A 20,765-nucleotide genomic window follows, 5' to 3' on the forward strand; every position below is an offset into this window, starting at 1 on the left:
CATACTGATATAAATGACTGATTTAATAAATGAGAGAGTTAAGGAATAACTAACCAAAGAGGTGAAAGACGTTTATTCTGAAAACTATGTAATAATTAAAAACTGAAGACAACACACGCACACACAAAGACATTCCATCCTCATCTCATGGATTACAAGAACAGATATTGTTAAAATGTCTATATAGAATATGCAAGGTTTGGGGGGGGGGGATCCCTAGGTGGCTCAGAGGTTTACTGCCTGCCTTTGTTCGGCCCAGAGCATGATCCTGGAGTCCCAGGATCGAATCCCACATCAGGCTCCCTGCATGTAGCCTGCTTCTCCCCCTGCCTGTGTCTCTGCCTCTCTGCCTCTCTGTCTCTCTCTCTCTCTCTTTCTCTCTGCCTCTCATGAATAAATAAATAAAATCTTTAAAAAAACAGAATATGCAATGGGAAAAAGACAGTCTCTTCAACAAAAGGTATTGAGAAAACTGGACAGCTACATGAAAAAGAACAAAATTGGACCACTTTCATATACCATACACAAAAATAAACTCAAAATCGATTAAAGACCTAAATGTGAAATGAAACCATAAAAGTCCTACAAGAGAACACAGGCAGTAGTAATTCCTCTAGCATCAGCCATAGCAACATTTTCCTAAATAGGTCTCCTGAGGCCAGGGAAACATTAAGCAAAAATAAACTATTGGAACAACATCAAAATAAAGATTGTGCACAGCAAAGAAAACAATCAACAAAACTAAAAGGCAATCTACTGAATATTTTCAAATGACATACCTGATAAAGGATTAATATCAAAAACATAGAAATAACTTATACATCTGAACACACACAAAACCTAAATAATCCAATTAAAAATGGGTGGATGACATGAACAGACATTTCTCCAAGACATACAGATGACAAAGACACATGTAAAAATAGATGTTCAACATCACTAATCATCAGGGAAACACAAACCAAAACTACAATGAGGTTATCACCTCATACCTGTCAGTAGCTATAATGAACAACACAAGAGACAACAAGTTTTAGAGAGGATGTGGAGAGAAAGGAACCCTCTTGCACTGCTGGTGGGAATGCAAAAGGTACAATGATTTTGGAAGACACTATCTATAGAGGTTTCTCAGAAAGTTAAAAATAGAACTACCCTATTATCCAATAATTGCACTAAGTATATACCTAAAATTACAAAAATACTAATTCAAAGGGATACCTGCACCTCTATGTTTACTATAGTATTATTTACAATAGCCAAATTATGGAAGCAGCCCAACGGTCCACTGACAGATGAATGAATAAAAAAGATGTAGTACATATATGCAATGAAATATTACCCAGCCATAAAAAAGAATGAAATCTTGGCATTTGCAGCAACCTGGAACTAGTGAGTAAAATGCTAAGTAAACTAAGTCACTCAAGAAAGACAAATACAATGATTTAACCCATATGTGGAATTTAAGAAATAAAACAAACGAGCAAAGAAAAAAAAATTGAGATGAACCAAGAAACAGACTCATTAACTACAGATTACCAGAGGGGAAGTGGGCAAGGAGGTATGGGTGAAAAAGGTGATGGGGATTACAAAGTACACTTATCATAAGGGGAACTGAGTAATGTAAGAATTGTTGAATCACTCTTTTGTATACCTGACACTAATAGAACATTGTACAGTTCTCTATACTGGAATTAAATTTAAAAACTTAAGGGAGTTAAACTAAACTTCATTACAAAATTCCAGATAAATTATATACTCTACATTAAAAGAGAGGGAACATAACCCTGCACTCCTTAAGTAAGAACAACTGATAGAGATTTTTCTTCCAAAGAGTAAGTATGCAAAGGGGAGAAGAGTTAACTCTGCTGTAAAGAAACCTGACAAACACTAGTACAGCTAAGGTCAACATCAACAGTGGTAAATCATATTGACAGTTTGCTCCCTTTATATATGTGATGAAATGGTACTTAAACTTTGCAATGTTCCTCTCAAAAACCAATAACATAAATTAATGAAACAGGATAGAAAACCCAAAAATTAACCCACTCTAAAACTGTCATTAAAAAATAAAAGTCTCTTGGAGCGCCTGGGTGGCTCAGTGGTTGGGTGCCTGCCTTCTGCTCAGGTCATGATCCCAGGATCCAGGATCAAATCCCATATTGGGCTCCCTGTGGGGAACCTGCTTCTCCCTCTGCCTGTATCTCTGCCTCTCTCTCTCTGTATGTTTCTCATGAATAAATAAATAAATCTTTAAAAATAAATAAATAAAAGTCTCTTAATAAAAGAAGATAATTGTTTAAAAGAAAATAGAAGTATAAAAAAAGAAAGAAAATAGAAGTATATTGGGACGGTTACAAGATAAATACGAAAAAATATATACATATAACAATAGCACAAAAGCCAGACAATGAGAAACAGTACATTATGGAATGCCTAGGTGGCTCAGTGGTTGAGTGTCTGCCTTTGGCTCAGAGCATGATCCTGGGATCTGGGATCAAGTCCCACATTGGGCTCCTTGCAGGGAGCCTACTTCTCCCTCTGCCTGTGTCTCTGCCTCTCTCTGTGTCTCTCATGAATAAATAAAATCTTTAAAAAAAAAAAAAAAGAAACAGTACATTATAAGATTCTTAGACTATAAAGGAAGTGGTATACTTGAAAGTGTTAAAATACAGCTCCATATTGTAAAGCCGAGAACAAACACTAAAAAAAGAAGAAAATGATATAGCTGATAAACCAACAGTGCATATAAACTGTAATCCTAATATTACTTTAAAGTAAATCATGACAAGTTTAAGATGTATATTATAAACTCTAAAGCAACTAATTAAGGGGAAAAATAGCTAAAAATAGGCTGATAAAGGAGATAAAATGCACTTATATTTAATGAAAATGCAGAAAAATAAGAAAAAGATAAGAAACAAACACATAAGACAAATAGAAAACAAACAGCAAGGTATCAGCTTTAAACCCAACCATATCAATAATCACATTAAATGTAAATGGTCTAAATACCCCCAAGTGAAAAGCAGCAATTATTAGATTTTTTTTTTTAAAAAAGCAAGATCCAAAAGAAATCTTTTTTAAATAGAGACGCAAATAGGTACAAAATGATGGAAAATGATTAGGCCATGCCAACACTAAATCAAAAATGAGCTGGAGTCACCACACTAAAGAGATTCTAGGACAAAGATTACCAGAGATAAAAAGGTTATTTCACAATCATTAAAAAAAAAAGTCAGTTCAAGAGTACCTAACAATCCTCAAAGTTTATGTACCTAATAAAAGAACTTCAAAATATATGAAGCAAAAACTGACAGAAATGAAAGTAGAAATTGAACAATCAATAATTATAGCTGAAGATTTTTAATACCTCCTTTCATTAATAAAACAAGTAGACAGAAAATCAGTGAGCATATAAAAAACTCGAATAGCATTATGAATGAACTTGACCTGACATAGAACAATCACCCAACAGCAGCAGAATGTACATTCTTTTCAAGTACAGACATAACATTTACCAAGACAGGCCATACTCTATACCATAAAAGAAGTCCAAATATATTTAAAAGACTTTAAAACATACAAATTATGTTGTGATCAATATGAAAGTAAATTATAAATCAATATCAAGGGGCACCTGGGTGCCTCAGTGGTTGAGCATCTGTGTTTGGCTCAGATTGTGATCCAGTGGTCCTGGGATCAAGTCCTGCATCAGGCTCTCTGCGGAGAGTGTTTCTCCCTCTGTCTTTGTCTATGTCTCTGCCTCTGTGTGTGTGTGTCTCTCATGAATAAATAAATTCTTAAAAAAAAAAAATCAAATGGGTCACCTGGGTGGCTCAGCGATTGAGCGTCTGCCTTTGGCTCAGGGAGTGATCCTGCAGTCCTGGGATCAAGTCCCACATCGGGCTCCGTGCATGGAGCTTGCTTCTCCCTCTGCCTCTGTCTCTGCCCCTCTCTCTGTGTCTCTCATGAAAAAATAAATAAAATCTTTAAAAAATATATATCAGGGATCCCTGGGTGGCGCAGCGGTTTGGCGCCTGCCTTTGGCCCAGGGCGCGATCCTGGAGACCCCGGATCGAATCCCACATCGGGCTCCCGGTGCATGGAGCCTGCTTCTCCCTCTGCCTGTGTCTCTGCCTCTCTCTCTCTCTGTGTGGCTATCATAAATAAATAAAAATTTAAAAAAAAAAAGTTTTAAAAAATATATATCAAATAGATATCTGGAAAATCCTAAAATATTCAGAAAAGATATAGTGTTTTTCTAAGTAACCCATGAGTCAAAAAAGAAATTAACAAGTATTTTGAACTAAAAAAATGAAAACACAATATGCAAAAATACATGTGATACACCCAAAGTAGTGTCTGAAGAAAACTTTATAACACTAAACATCTATATTATAAAACAAGAAAGTCCTCATTATCAATGAGCTAACCTTCCACTTGAAGAAACTAGGAAATTTAAGATCAGAAAGCAAAGACACAGAAAAATAAGAAAAATCAATAAAAATCAAAAGTAGGCTCTTTGAAGAGATCAATAAAATTTATAAACCTCTGGGGATCCCTGGGTGGCACAGCAGTTTGGCGCCTGCCTTTGGCCCAGGGCGCGATCCTGGAGACCCGGGATCGAATCCCACGTCGGGCTCCTGGTGCATGGAGCCTGCTTCTCCCTCTGCCTGTGTCTCTGCCTCTCTCTATCTCTCTCTCTCTCTCTGTGTGACTATCATAAATAAATAAAAATTAAAAAAAAATTTATAAACCTCTATCCAGTTGCACCAGGAAAAATATCATCATGAATGGAGACAAGAGGTATGTATAAAAAATGTCCACAATTTCTTTGATATTTCTACCTTTAAGAATTGGTGTTAACTTTCTCTCCTTTTGAATATGGACTAGATTTGAGACTCACTATTAAAAAAAAAAATAGAGCAGAAGTAAATATGTGTAACTTGATCTCTGTTTTATGCTTGATCTCTATTGTATCATTCAGGGGAAGTTAGTTGCCATGCTGTGAGGACCCCATGCAGGTCTATGCAGTAAGGAACTGAGGCCTCCAAGTCAAGAGCAGTAGAACACAGAGGGCTCCGGCCAATAGCCCTGTGAATGAGCTATCTTGGAAGCAAATCTTTTCCCTCTGGTCAAGACTTAAGAGAACTGACACACTGGCTAACATCTTCATTGCAAGTTCATGAGAAATGCTGATCCAGAACCATCTACCTAAGTAACTTTTAAACTCTTGATCCATAACAAAGGTAAGATAATAAATGTTTGTTGTTCTATGCCATGAAGATTTGGAATAAGTAGTTATACAGCAAAAGACAACCAATATAGGCAACATCATTACAGACCCTAAATGTATTCGCTGAAAGGACAATAAAGGAATATTAAGTAACATTTAAGCCAAGAAATGAAAAAATCTAGAGAAGATGAACAAATTCTTTGAAGAAAACAAACTGCAAAGCTCACTCAAAAGGAATAACCTAATCGAGACAATATCTTCTTTAAATCACAGGGATCATACATGCACGCACACACACAGAATCAGTAAGTTTCACAAACTTTAATTTTTAGAAACAGTATCTAATCACAAAACAAAAATAATAAAATTAAAAATTTAAAAAAAAAAACTTCCGTAAGAAATTTTTAAATCTTTATTAAGTAACTCCTGGGTGCAAGGGATCTATAAAGTAAAATTATGTTAATACTAAAAAATGATTATGATAAAACGCCATGTGTCAGCATATACAGGGTACTTTAAAAACAGTGGTGAGAGGAAAATGCAGAGCCTTAAAAACTTTTATCAGTAAAAATGGGCTCTCACAACCAAATCTGGGACAATTTACATCAAAATAAATAAGGAAAGTAACAATTACAATCCACTAAATAAGTTATTTTTAAAACCTACGATTCCTTTCTGATACAAATAAGTGGGAAGAAAAGAGAAGGTTACTCCTTATAATACAATGACAAGAAATAAAGAAGAAATAATGGAGTTAGAAAAATCACTTGGAAACCACAAAAGTATTAATTGGATCAATCAGGATGCTAAAACTGCTACGTCTACCTGAAAGTCTGTGATGCCTCAGAGTAGCTCTCTAAAAGTACTTACGAATTACAAAAGGAAAATCTCACATATGCTATCTTAAACAGATAATCAGAAGTAACATCATCAAGGAGAGGCATTGACTTCACGCCCTAAAAAGGACACAACATTCTCTGCCAAAATTACAGAATCTGAATTTAATGAGGAGGAAGTATCAGTCAAACCCAAACTGAGAGACAGTCTGCCTAATAACCAAACGTATTCTTAAAAAATGTCAAGTTCATAAAAAGTAAAGAGACTAAGGAACTATTCCAGATTAAAGAGAAAATACAACTAAATGCAATGCGGTATCTTACCTTACATCAGATGGGGGGGGGGAGGCTAGAAAGGAATACAAAATATGTAATTGTAACATTAACAAAATTTGAATTTGGACTCCAGATAATGCATTATATCATGATTAAATTTCCTGATTTTGATAACTACTATGGATATATGTGTGTCCCAGCTCTCGTGAAATACATGCTGAAGTGTTCAAGAATAAAGAGGAACTATGTCTGCAACCTCATCTCAAACTGTTCAGAAAAACAATTTATATATACACGCACCCACATACCATACACTCAATAAAATCAAATAGGGCAAAAGTAAAATGGCAAATCTGGGTAATCTTCATCCAAACTTGTTATTTTCTGTAAATCTGAAATTATATCCAAGACAAACACCTTTAAACAAAATCCACTGCACCAAACAAAACAACGTTAAATAAAGCGTTTAGGCTAAGATTTCAACAAGCTGCTCAAGGCAAGTACAAATCAGAATTATAGCTACAGCAAGGTCATAAGAAAATTTCATCTAATCTCAATTCTTATGTTTATACATTTTCTAAGAGGCTTTAGCAGATAGACACATATAAGACCAAGTACTTTCCTTAAAATGCCTAACATTAGGTATTAGGTGGTTCCTGATAAAAATGTAACTTAGTATCTCTTCAATTTTTCTAAACGTTATCTGAGAATGAATCATGTTTTCAACTAAGAAATTCAAGACCGATACTTCCAATTGAGGAAAGAAAAGGTAGATTACCTTTACTCCAGAAATAATAATGAAACTTAGCCTCTACTTTCTGTGACAGCCACAAGAATTTGAAGAAAAAATGACTAAATCCGTATGTACTCTCTATAACCTTTCTTTAACCAAAGTGCATTCTGATTAGTTCTATATTTAATATTCTGAGGGGTAGGTAAAAGTTTCATTTAGCAAGTACATCTGATAATTCACATAGTATTTTTAAGAGATCACTACAGGTTTTGAATAAACGTCAAAACATACAGTAATTCCTAGGATATGGCCCCTACCCTCAAAAAGTATGTGGGCTGGCAGGGGAGAGGATGAAACAGGTAAATTTTGTAGACACAAGCTCCCAGTCATAAAATAAGTTATAGGGATGTAATGCACAGCATGGCAACTATATTAACACTGCATTGTATATTTGGAAACTGCTTAGAGGCTTCTCTTAAAAGTTCTCATCATAAGAGGAGCGCCTGGGTGGCTCAGTTGGTTAAGTGGCCTACTCTTGATTTTGGCTCAGGTCAGGATTTCAGGGAACTGGGATAAGGCTCTAGTTAGGCTCAGGGCTCAGCAATGAGTTGGCCTGAGGATTCTTGCTCTCCTCTTCTTCTGCTCCTCCCTCCACTCAAGGGCACACACACCCACGACTAGCATTCTCTCTCAAATAGATAAATCTTTAAAAAAAAAAAAAAAAGTTCTCATCATAAGAAAAAAAAATGTTTTAAACATTTTATTTGAGAAAGAGAGAGTACATGAGAGAGATTGCAAGCAGGGGAGAAGGATAGAGGGAGAAGCAGACTCTCCGCTGAGCAGGGAGCCCTAAGAGGGGCTTGATTCCAGGACCCTGGGATCACGACCTGAGCCAAAGCAGATGCTTAACCCATTGAGCCACCCAGGTGCCCCAGGGAAAAAAAAACATTCTGTAAGGAGGGCACACGGGCAGCTCAGTGATTGTGTGTCAGGCTTTGGTTCAGGTCATGGTCCTGGGATAGAGTCCTATGTCAGCTCCCCATGGGGATTCTGCTTCTCCCTCTGCCTATGTCTCTTCCCAGTCTTTCATGAATAAATAAAATCTTAAAAAAAAATTCTGTAACTACATATGGTGAATCCGATGAACAACTAGACTTACTGCGATCATTTCACCAGATACACATACATCAAATCATTGTTGTACACCTGAAACTAATGTTGCATGTCAGTTATACCTCATAAAAAACCCCACGAAATAGGCTTCTCTTTAAAGTTAAGTATCAAGTTTTCATATATCCAATACCCAAACGCTTCTGAAAGTTGAAATCATTCTCTTAATCACTATAATTAAGAGTTAAATTTTACCTCCATCCCACTCTTTTAATGCTGACAATGTTTTGATGAGGATTGCTGAATGGAGTGAGTGTTAATCAAGGTAAGGTGGAGCAATGCAATTACTCCTTTTCCTTTCAGAAAATAAAAATACTTCTGAGAACAGAAATTTTTATCCATTACCATGATTTTTTTTTCTTCAAATTATCTGGTTAATTACTAAATTTTAAATTTATTACGATACAGTTGCATAATTCGTGTTTCTATATAACTGAGTTCAAATAATTGAAAAAGTGCATGTCTGCAAAAAACTCATACACATTTTTTCCAGAAAACACACTTATGTTTCAATGCTCCATGGCTTTACAATGACCACTTTGTTTCTTTTTTCTTTAGGAACTTGTCCTTACTTTACATAGCAAATCAAACCCTCAGGTTGGTCAGTGAGGGGTTACATTTTACAGGTAAAAGGTTATTGCTGGTAATTTAACCTATTCGTGACCCATATTCCAAGTGGCAGGTGGTTAATTTGTGTGGTTTCACCAGTTTTTCCTCAAGCAGACTGTTAAAGGACAAAAACAGAAGAAGAAAAAAAATCTATACTCAAAATCCCAACCTCGGGTATCCTGGTGCAACGGAAAGAGGCACCAATGCAGGAGTGGGATCAGATGGCCTCGCTTTCAGGGATTCCGGCGACCACGGACATGGAACTTAGCCTGTGCGCTTGCCCATGCCCTGATTTCCTCGACTATGAAGACTGAGAAGGACTTTAGGAAAAAAAAAAAAAAAAGAATTCTGCCTCCAAGGGCCAAGGATCAGCGAGAACATGTTTTTGGAAAGCGCTCTGCAAACTTCCAACCTGTACACGTGCGTTACTGGGTGTGATCAACTCCACCGGAGAAGCCGCCCGGACGCTGCAAAGGTCGTTAATTCTGCTGCCAAGACTCCGTGCAAAATATCGCTACCGGCTGTGCTCAGGGACACGGCAACTTAGTCGAGAGCCAAAAGGAGGTTTTCCTCCAAAATATATTTTTACGGCAGAAAACTAAAAGAAGGTAGATTCCCTGGTGAACGGGCCACCAGACTTCAGGCGGCTTGGCGGGTGGGGGTGGGGGGGTGGGGGGTTGTTAGAAACGAGGTAAAAATTTGCAAAACAAACGAAAACAAAACAAGCCAGTGACAGGTGGGACGGACGGACGCTGAATTAAAAAAGGAAAGCAAACCCCCGGAAGCGGGCGCGGGGGCGTGGCCTTCCGCCTTGGGCCCCGCCCCCCGCTCCTGTCGGGGCTCCGCCCACGGCATCCCCGGCGGCGACGCAGGCCCAGGCAGCGGCTGGGGGCGTGGCCGGGGGCGTGGCCTTTCCGCCTTGGGCCCCGCCCCCGCCCCGTCCCGCGCAGGGGCTCCGCCCACGGCGTCCCCGGCGGCGGCGCAGGCCCAGGCAGCGGCGCGGGGGGCGTGGTTAGGGGCGTGGTCGTCCGCCTTGGGCCCCGCCCCCCGCTCCCGTCCCGCGCGGGGGCTCCGCCCACGGCGTCCCCGGCGGCGGCGCAGGCCCAGGCAGCGGCGCGGGGGGCGGGGCGCCGGCTGCCGACCACCGCACGAGCCCTCCAACCTCGGGCCTCGCGCGCCGCGCCTCTCCATCCCCTCACCGCTCCCGCGACTGACTTCCAGGGGCGGGGCTGCCCCGCGAGAGGGAGGCCCTCCCGGCCAGCGAGCCCCAGGCGGGCGGGTACCTGAGCCGAAATGAATCCCTCGTACACGGTTTTCTCCCGGTTCTGGGGCAGAAGCAGCGGGAACTGACGCAACAGGCTTGCCTCCATCTCCGCCATGGTTCGCCGTCTGTGGAGCTGCGGGAGGGGGAGGAGGGCGGGTTATCCGCCGGCCGAGCCCCGCACATGCGCAGTCTCGCCTGCGCCCCGCGCTCGGAGGGGCGGGAACTGGGCTTTGGCGGGAAAAAGCCTCGACGGCGCTGCGGGGTGAAACGGAGGTCAGGCCCAGCCAGATGGGTGTGGCCAGGCCGGCGGCAGCGTTGGCCCCAGCGCGGTGCTGTCGGGTCCGTAGAGCTACCTGAACAAGATCCTTCCAGCCTTGCCTGTCCCAAAACTCCTTCGGTCATTTTGTTGGATTTTATTGAAAGACTGCTGCAACTTTGTTGGAGTTGCATTTCTTGCCGCATAAGATGCCCCAGCTCGCCGCCTTCACCGTAACCAGTCTCCTGTTGGCCTGTCCTACAGGATCTCCAGTGTGCCGCCAGCTTACAGAATAATGTATTATTCCACCCATGTTAATAGTGTATTGAATCCATTCAACATATGCAACATATGCAGTGTGATTCTGTGGTTTACCAAGTGTAGTCAGATACATAGTATTGGAGGGATGCACAAATGGGTGTGTGTATACACATACCTACATTCACACACGCATCTCCAAACTCAGGTCAGCGTTATACTCCGTTTTGGCGCACTGCACTCACAAATATCTAGAGACAAAACATGAGACAAGATTGCTAATTAACTTGATGAGCCAGTTAGTTTTTCTTTGGTAACCCTTTCTATACATTTTTTGAACTCAGGGATGGTAATGACCCACTTACTAAGGGCCGATTAAGTAAGTAACACGACTATTTACCACAAAACCATTTGACATCCCAGTCACTATTCAAATGCATTGTATTTTTTGAGCCCTAGTATTTGTAAAACACGATCGGGATATGCCAAGGCTATGCAGAGATGACCAAGATGTGCCCTCTCCCATATTTATTGCCCTCAAAATGGAATTTGACATCTTGAAGATTAAAGTTTCACAACCACTGTGACCGTATTCTGGATACTTATGGGGAAAACAAGGATCCTACAGCAGTGTTTAGATATAAATCACACTAAAGCAGTGGTTCTTAAAATGTGATCCTAGGACCAGTAGCATTAGTAACACTTAGGGACTTTGTAGGAATGCACATTTTTTGCCCCCTCTGTCTCAGATCTAGGGAATCCTAAACTCTGGGAGTGAGGCCTAACCATCTGTGTTTTAAAAGGCCCCCAGGTGATGGTAATGCACACTGAAATTTGAGAATCTCCTTCTTAGGGATATGACCTACCCACACTCAATTATGCAACTCATTCCTTAAGGATGATACTGTGTTCAACCATCACAATCATGTTAAACTATTTACATAGATGCCCAGGCTATATCCTTGACTGGTGGTTTTCAAAGTGTGGTCCTTGGATCAGCATCATCAGTATCACCTGGGACCACGTCACCCCAGACCAATTGAATCATTTAACTCTAGGAGACGAGCTCAGCAATCTGTATTTTAACAAGCATGTGTCTAACACCTCTGTTTTAACAAGGAATTCTGATGCAAACCAAAGTTTGAAAAACATTACCCTAGACTTAGTGAAGTTACATTTTCACACCTAATTCTGTTGTGTAGCTAGTTGAAAGTCATTGCACTAATCAAGTGAATAATTGCCAAAGGTTTCAGTTCTGAGCTCAGACTTAGCCACATTGTAAAGTTTAGAAGATATTAGTAGATGAATAAACATAGTTTATTGTTGTCAATCCATTATTTAAGAGACAGAGATAATTTTAATTATAAAAAGAGAAACTTTAAAAAAAGCTGAAAGATTAATCCCAATTTGGGTTTGATATTAGGGAGCTGAAATTTTCTTGGCTTTTCTATTATGGTCTCAAGGTCACTACTGGAGTCCTAACCATCTGAATAGGTGGACAAACAATGATAGCTTTCCCAGAGGTCCTTTTGAACAAGTCTTATGTCACATTGGCTATCCTGTATGTAAAAGGTCTGGGAAACACAATTTTTTGGCTAAATATATTGCTTAGAATGCAGTTAGTAAGAATAAAGGAGAGAATATTTGAGATGGGCTGCTTTCCATTTCTTCAACACTGCAAAATCCACCTGCCTCCCCCCAAGACAAAGAAAAAAGATTTTAACTTGACATTACGTTATTAATGAAATGCATACTTTATATGACAAATTTTCATGTATGTCTACTTCTAAAATTATGGTAGTATATTTTCCTGTTTTTTATTTTTTCAAGATAATTTTTCCTTCAAAGAGTACTAATTAATTTATATTTTGTTGACTAACTGAATTGAACATCATCTAAAAAAAGTATTAAGGATTAGAAATCATATGAATAAGTAACATTATAAAAAGCAATAAAGAACCAATTTTACATTTTGGAAATAGTGTAATCTACATAGTAATGAAATATCCTACAAATAGAATAAGGAAGCCATGAAATTACAAATATATTTTCATCCAAAAATGTCCTTCAGCTATGAAAAATAAATAAGATATGGTTGTGGTTTGTGACATTCCTGTAAAGAATTCTTTCTTGATGGGAATAGGATTTGCTAAAATAGCAATTTTGTTTCTATTTAGTAAAAGAAAACAAGTAAAGTAACATGATTAGCCATGTGGAAACAGCTGATTTTATAAAATTTTGAGAAATAGCTAAATTAACAGAAATAAATTAAAATTTACTCTAAGGGTCCTTGGGTGGCTCAGTCAGTTAAGAGTCAGACTCTTGGGCAGCCTGGGTGGCTCAGTGGTTTAGCACCGCCTTCAACCCATGGCATGATCCTGGAGACCCAGGATCGAGTCCTACATCAGGTTCCCTGCACGGAGCCTTCTTCTCCCTCTGCCTATGTCTCTGCCCCTCTCTCTGTGTGTGTCTCTCATGAATAAATAAATAAAATCTTTAAAAAAAAATAGACTCTTGATTTCACCTCAAGTCATGATCTCTGCGTCTTGGGATGGAACCCTGAGTCAGGACACATACTCAGTGGGCAATCTGGAATCTGCTTACAGATTCTCTCCCTGCATCCTCTTTGCCCCTCCCCACCTCAAATAAATAAATAAATCTTTAAAAAATAAATAAAATAAAATTCACTCTAAAATTCAGAAGTTTGTAAATAATTTTATACATATATAGTCATTTCAAAATGTTTGAAATTTTAAGTATCTGTATCAAAAAATTAGTAGTAACCTTTTTATTCTCTAAAATCTTACTTATTTAATGTTAACAGGTCTATGGGAAAACAGATAATTATACACTTCTGATTATTATGCATAATTCACAAAGTATTTCTAAAAAGCACCATACAATAGAAAACATAAAAGTTGTTCTCTTTTGAACAAATACCACTTATGGGAGTATATCCCAAGAATAATCCAGAAATATTTAAATAGGAGATGATTTAATGTCCAATAAGTTAGATATGATCGAGTTATATAACATAGAATGTCTAAAAGCCATTAAAATGACATATGTGAACATGCAGTATTGTTACATAAAAAGTATATATGAAATATCAATATGCGAAAAGAACAAAACAATGTCAAGAGAAAGAGAAGAAAGTTACATAATTAGTTGACATTTTAAAGATAAAAGATCTTTCATTTTTCCATGCAAAGCAAATTAACAGCACCATGAATTTTTTAAAAGAAGGCATTAGCAAAGATTTTTATAGATGTAAATACTGTCCAACTTAAAATCATCTACTGAGTTAGAGGAAGCACAATAAAATGAAAAAAGAGCCAAGAAACTTCAAATACATAACTTTGTATAAATCACATTATGATCTGTAGGGTTCTTTGCAATTCTAAAAATGTATTTGTAAGAAATGAATGGACTTGGGGTGGCCTGGGTGGCTCAGCAGTTTAGCGCCTCCTTCAGCCCAGGGTGTGATCCTGGAGACTGGGGATCGAGTCCCATGTCAGGTTCCCTGCATGGAGCCTGCTTCTCCTTCTGCCTGTGTCTCTGCCTCTCTCTCCGTGTGTCTCGAATGAATGAATGAATGAATAAATAAATAAATAAATCTTTTAAAAAAATGAATGGACTTGAAAACAATAATTACAGTTAAATATGGATTATCTGAATAATAAATCTGAAAAAGAACTTAACTTTGAAAATGTCATTCACATTGTCATTCGACTTAATGAGAATGTGTTTGTGAAATATAAAGTGGAATACTGATACTGGGTGTTTTTACAATTTTGTCAACAATTAAGATAATTTAGTCTTGTTCACTTTTAGTTGGACAATAAATGCTTTCAGGAAATGATGGAAGAAAGTTATGAACCAATTATTGCAGCGAGATGAAGTTCATGGTCAGTACGGAGGGAAAAGCAACAGAGCTGAAACAAACATCTTTACATAAGGCTTTATTATTTTGTTTGATGGACCAAAAAGATTCATCCTTTAGATGCTCATGTTCAAATTATGAACTAAAAACCTTACAAATTCCGATGTACATAATCTCCCTTCTGGAGGTACTTGCCATTCAGAAATTATTATATATCATCAGTTCAAAATTCAAAGCCATTTTATATACACCCATAGTCATTTCAAAATGACAAAAACATTTTAAGTTTATAAAAAAATTAGCACGATTTTAAAAATATCTTTCAGAATCTTAAGTATATAAAATTATTTTTTATAAAATAGTTATATTCTTCAAATATTCCATCCGAGGAGGATTCATTTTAATCTCATTTTCCTTTATAGCCTTAAATGGGTTACAAAGGAAAAGATGTGAAAGAAAAAAGGCATAAAGGAACAGAAAATCATGTGTTAAAGTTGGCTGGTCTGAGTTTTATAGCTGGGATTCCATATAAAAATCTGACCAACAAAGATAAAAGATGAAATCACACAAATTTTTAGGACTCTTTACAGCAGCAATACTTATTCACTAGTTTTATATATTAATATAAATAAATATAGTTTTATACTATCATGTTTCATATAAATTATGATAGTATAAGTTATTTTCTATATTTAAAATTTATTCAGCTTTCTGAAAAAGAGTACCTTAGCTCACTTTAGCGTGCATGGTTTGGTAGAAGTCACAATCTAAATTATGTCCTCTTCCCCAATTGTCCTGAGACTCTAAAAGACAAATGTAAATTCAGAAGAAAATTGAATAGACTTGTTAGATAAGCAGTTTTATTCAACAAAGGTAAAGCCTCAGAGGCAATCTGTTCCCAGAAATAGTCTTGGCTTATGCTTTATTTAGTTGATTTTCAACAAACCTAATTTAACTCAAATGCAACTTTATGTACTGTAAAGGACCTCCCAATGAGCAGAATGAAAACTAAATCAAGAAATATTTTCTGCTGCTAGGGCAGGGGCTCCTTATTGTCCCTACCCTAAAGAATTTCCTAGCTTCTGTTGGCAAATAACTGCTTTGTATCTTCTACTATTCTTCTCTCCAAATGGGTAAGCTTATTGTATTATCTGATCCCTGGTCCTCTACTGTATTTTGCATCCATATGTTTGTGTGTGATGGGGACATGGTGGCAGTGACCAGAGGAATCAAAATCTGGATTCTAGTAGAAAGAATGTATACCACTGAGAAATCCTAGAGTTTGAAATGAATTCAGTGACAGATGAAATACTGGATTGTGTACTTGGGGATGGGGGAGGGGTGCATTTTATGTGTGAAAAGAGGAAGGGTATTTGGTGATCAGAAGAGTAAACTGCAGTGGAGACTGTTATGTGATCATCTAACCCATTTCCTCTGTGTCCTGGACCTAAAACTAAACTGCATTTCTACCCTCTCTTGCAGGTTCATATAGCCAGGTGACTGAATTATAGCCAATGGAAAGTGGGTGGCTCACTCACAAAACTTTTCTATGCCTGATTCGGCATTCTCTTTCCTTGTTCACTGGCTTGAATCAAAGTAATCTAAATCTTTCCATGAGATGGAAAGAAGCTGAGTCTGAAATGTCTTCCAATTGACATGTGTGATGGAGAAATAAACATTATTATATTAAGGCACTGAAATTGGGGGTTTCATTTGTTACACTAGCATATAGCATGCATTATTCTGATATGCTGGGTATCAAGTTGCTTTGGTATTTAGATTCCATTCGAACATGTAAAAGAATGAAATAACAGCTTTGTTGTAAAAAACAAAATACTACCACATGCCAAAATTATATCCTTCGGATCTATTTAAAATTATAATAAAAAATTGTAGACATCAATAGAAATATATGTAATTAGAAATTTAATCTGGGGTGTATGTGAGTGCAAATGTGTAAAGACCACTGCTATGAGGCTTCACTATTATTCTACTTATTATTGCACTATTATTTTTCCATGTATTTATATGATAAGCTTCAGATAATATTATGCAGATTAACAATCCACATTTAAACACATTCAATGAAAAAAAAACAAAAAAACACAAAATAAACACATTCAATGAATCTGAAACAACTACCATGGGATAAACATTTTATCTATTTATCAAAGTTCGTTTTTGTTTTGTTTGCTGAACTTCTGTTTGGAACACTTTATTAGTCACCTTTCATTTATGAGTATAATAAAACTGAATATCTTAAAGAATAACTGGTACTATAGACTAGTAACAAGTTCATATTGAATTTCAGTAACATTTGATTGTATGTGAATTTGCTCTTACTTTTTCTTTTCTTGTCCCATCAGTTTAGCTGAGCCTTTTTGGCTTGATACATCTATTGTTCTGGAAAGGGCATATATAAATTGGATATTTTTCTAGGGTCACGTAGTGATAGCTACCCCATTCCTTTTTTTTTTTTTTTTAAATGTTCTTTTTTTTAATTTTTTTTTTTATTTATTTATTATAGTCACAGAGAGAGAGAGAGAGAGAGAGAGAGAGAGAGAGAGGCAGAGACACAGGCAGAGGGAGAAGCAGGCTCCATGCACCGGGAGCCTGATGTGGGATTCGATCCCGGGTCTCCAGAATCGCGCCCCGGGCCAAAGGCAGGCGCCAAACCGCTGCGCCACCCAGGGATCCCTAGCTACCCCATTCCTAATGGTATCATGTCCAAGGATAGTAGACCCAGGATCACAAGAAGCAGACTCTGACAGTTGTGTTCCTGGGATTGACACAGGGAAGTGTTTTGAGCCTCATGGCCTTGGAAGAACCAAGACATAAAGACTGTGACTCTGGGAACCCATCAAAGGCATACCAGCAGAACTGAGCTCTGACCAAAAAAAAAAAAAGAACTGAGCTCTGACAGAGTAACATTTCTCTCTTGAAGATCTGTATCAGCTTAAGTAGAGGGGTGCATCGAAAGCAGATGTGCATTACCTAAAGCAGTGGTTTTCCATTAGGGCCAATGTTGACTCTCAGGGGATATTTGGCAATACTTAGAGACATTTTGGTTGTCACAGCTTGGGAGAAGGGTACTCCTGGCATCTTGTAGTTGGAAGCCAGGACTGTCACTAAACATCCTGCAATATATAGGACGGCCTCCTCCAACAAATATTTTTCCAGACAAAACGTCAAAAATGCCAAGGTTGAGAATCTCTCCTCTGTACAGATATGCAGCAAGACTTCAGCCACCACGTGTGGTTACCAGCTTTACTTACTAGAATCATCAAGACTTTATACTCTTCCTGCTTCGTGTATATATCAGTCTAAATTGGCTACATTGTTTGGTGCTAACAATTCCAAAAGCTCAGTGGCTGAACACACAAAAAAGCTTATTTCTTGTTCATGCTACATTCCAACACAGATTGAAATGCTTATCACACAGGGACCCAAACTGATAAAGACTCCATTTCAACATATGCTTCCCCAACCACTACAACAGAGGGAAGGGAAGAACAAATCAAATACTGGGCCTTAAAATCTTCTGCAAGGAAGGGAAATGTGTCATTTCTACCAACATTTCATTGTCCAAGCAAATAATGCAGCTACTTCTTCCTTCAAGGGAGCAGAAAAGTATATATTCATTTTATGTTTAGATGGAGAACCAGGATATTTTTTTTAATAGCTCTAATGACTATCCCAGCATGTCTTCTGAAATATCCTTTAAATAGACTGTGTGAGCCTCTAGAACTGTGGAAAATTTGAGGGAGGGAATAAAAAGGAGATGCCTTTTTCCCCCTATTGCAGCATTTAAGGTATACTCTGAGTAATCAACTGGAAAGAAAATAAGTGACCATATTTATTCTCAGTTTGTAGAGTAGTGCATTAAGGTCACAATTTTAGGCACACACACAAAACAAGGGTGGTCAATTCGACCTTGCTGAGGGTCAGGAAAGGCTTCACAGTTGCCTTTAGAACATGAATTAGGTGAAACAAATTCCCCTGCAAAGAGTTGAATAAAAGTTACAGAAACATTAACAGTTTAGCATGTTTATAAAGAAACTGCATCCAGGTAAAGGATGTCATCTAAGCAAGCAGGAAAGATATACATCAATAGTCTCATATGGTAAAAGTAGACATTCAGGCTTTATCCTAAAGGCAATGCAGAGCTTTTAGAGAGAGGATTTTAATCTGGAAACTAGTAGAACTAATAGATTTAACTTTTTGAATAATTAATCTGAATCTTCATGCTACTGCAGAGCATGAATTAGAAGAGGCAAAACTAGAGGCAGTAAGATCTATTAGATTTTACCATAGTCCAGAGAAGATACTGAGGAAAAAGCCATGAGAAATGATATTAATGAAGTAGATCCTGCCTCACAACCCTCTTTTGGTTCCTCCTCTTCATCCAGTTATAACAGTTGGGGTGCCTGATTGCTCACCACTGGACCCTCTTCTCCATCTATCCTCTCCCTTTAATGATCTCATCAAGTTTATGAATAGTAAATGTCAGTCATATACTGATGCCTTCTAAATTTCTCTCTCATGCCAACTTTCAGATATGCATACCTGCTATATGACATATCCACTTTAGATATGTAATTGCCATCTCAAATTGTATCCAAAATGGACCTCCAGAAAAATGGCCATTGATAACTCCTAAATAAACTTAGGCAATAAGCATCAATAGGTGCTTAAACCATTATATGGAAAGTTATGGTGAAATGGATAATCACACGATGCAAAATTAGCGACTTCATAATGATAGAGTCAGGGTTATTATCACCTGATAAGTGGGACAGCTTTATGTGCCAACTGATATATTACAATATGAATTATTGTACCAAAAATATTTGGCATGAATCTAACCAAGCTTTTGGATATAACTTCTAGTTTACTGGTAAAACAGAGGTGGACAAACGAGCTAAATGAAGTCATGTGGGAACAATCAGGCAAATCCAGAATGTCAGGTATACTATAGAACAATTGAACCAATTTGAACCAACAATATGAAACATTGAATTTTGATCTCTAGATAAGTGAAGTCTTGATAAATGGGACAAACATCCAACATCAGGAACAATGAAGGGAAAATTATTACTCAGTATATAAAATGTTAAAATGTAAGTTATTGTGAAACCTTTATGTGAAGATGACCATAGACCAGTGGTTCTCAACCAAGGGCAATTTTGACACCCAGGTGACATCTGGCAATATCAAGAGGGGAAGGAGTAAGATGTTACTGGAATCTGGTGGGTAGAGGCTAAGAATTCTTTTCAAAACCCTACAAAGCACAAGACAGCGATTCTTAACAAAGAATGATCCATACCAAAATGTTAGTAGTGCTGAAGTTAAGAACCCTGGGGTGCCTGGGTGGCTCAGTCAGTTAAGCATCTGCCTTCAGCTCAGGTCATGATCTCAGGGTGCTGGGATTGGAGCCCTGCCTCAGGCTGGCTGCTCAATGGGTAATGTGCTTCTCCACTCACACCCCTACCCCCACCCCCACCCCGCGCTCCCACCTCTAACAAATAAATAAAATCTTTAAAAAAAAAAGACAAAGAAACCCCACAATAGGCCATCAAATGCCTACACAAAGAAGGCAGAGACCAGAGTTAATATGTTTACTTTGATCTTTGTGCAGTTCCTGGCACATGGTAAGCAAAAATGTTTGATAATCTCCTTTATATTGTATAAGCCTCTAGATTCTTGGGAAACTGGGGGCAGAGAGGTAAAGAGAGAAATAGTGTTTGGGCGGGGGCAAAGCTTAGAAGACAGAGCATAGAAGAATTTAAGACATGCATCAGTAGCACAAAGGTGATGATGAAACCTTGGGAGTGAATGAGAACTTCTATAGCAGTAGTCCTCAAACCTCACTGTGGATCGCAATCACTTGGGCAGTTTTGAGAAAATGCAGATGCTTGGTCTAAACCCAGAGATTCTGATTTAAATGTCTGGGAGTGGAGGGTATAATAAGCATCATATTTTTTAAAAACTCATATTATTTTAATGTGTAGCCAGTGTTGGAAAACTAAGTTTTTTTTTTCTAAACACAAATGAACTGTATTCATTATGATGGGTTTATTCATAAAACATACTGCATTCAGTGCAGTAGCTCAAAAAGTTTTAGCAGATTTTGTGGGTTTGGCAAAGCAAACAGGAACCCACTGTTGGTTCCTTTTGGTAAAATAAAGGCTAGAAAGTCCTTGGCACAACATAGAGGAAAGAATTTAAAGACTTTGTGAGGTAA

At 38.0% G+C, this 20,765-nt stretch overlaps 1 protein-coding gene across 1 annotated transcript in view; it reads right to left on the reverse strand.

Annotated features, from left to right (window-relative positions):
• Positions 1 to 10,254, reverse strand: part of FANCL (FA complementation group L) — an 87,084-nt gene extending 76,830 nt beyond the window's left edge. Inside the window, exon 1 of the mRNA XM_055328183.1 lies at positions 10,144 to 10,254. Coding sequence (XP_055184158.1) covers positions 10,144 to 10,239 — 96 coding nt within the window. The 5' untranslated portion in view covers positions 10,240 to 10,254. The remainder of the gene's footprint in view (positions 1 to 10,143) is intronic.
• Positions 10,255 to 20,765: the final 10,511 nt, after the last annotated feature.

This window comes from Nyctereutes procyonoides, unplaced genomic scaffold, assembly GCF_905146905.1.
Source record: "Nyctereutes procyonoides isolate TBG_1078 unplaced genomic scaffold, NYPRO_anot_genome, whole genome shotgun sequence".
Classification (NCBI taxonomy): Eukaryota; Metazoa; Chordata; class Mammalia; order Carnivora; family Canidae; genus Nyctereutes; species Nyctereutes procyonoides.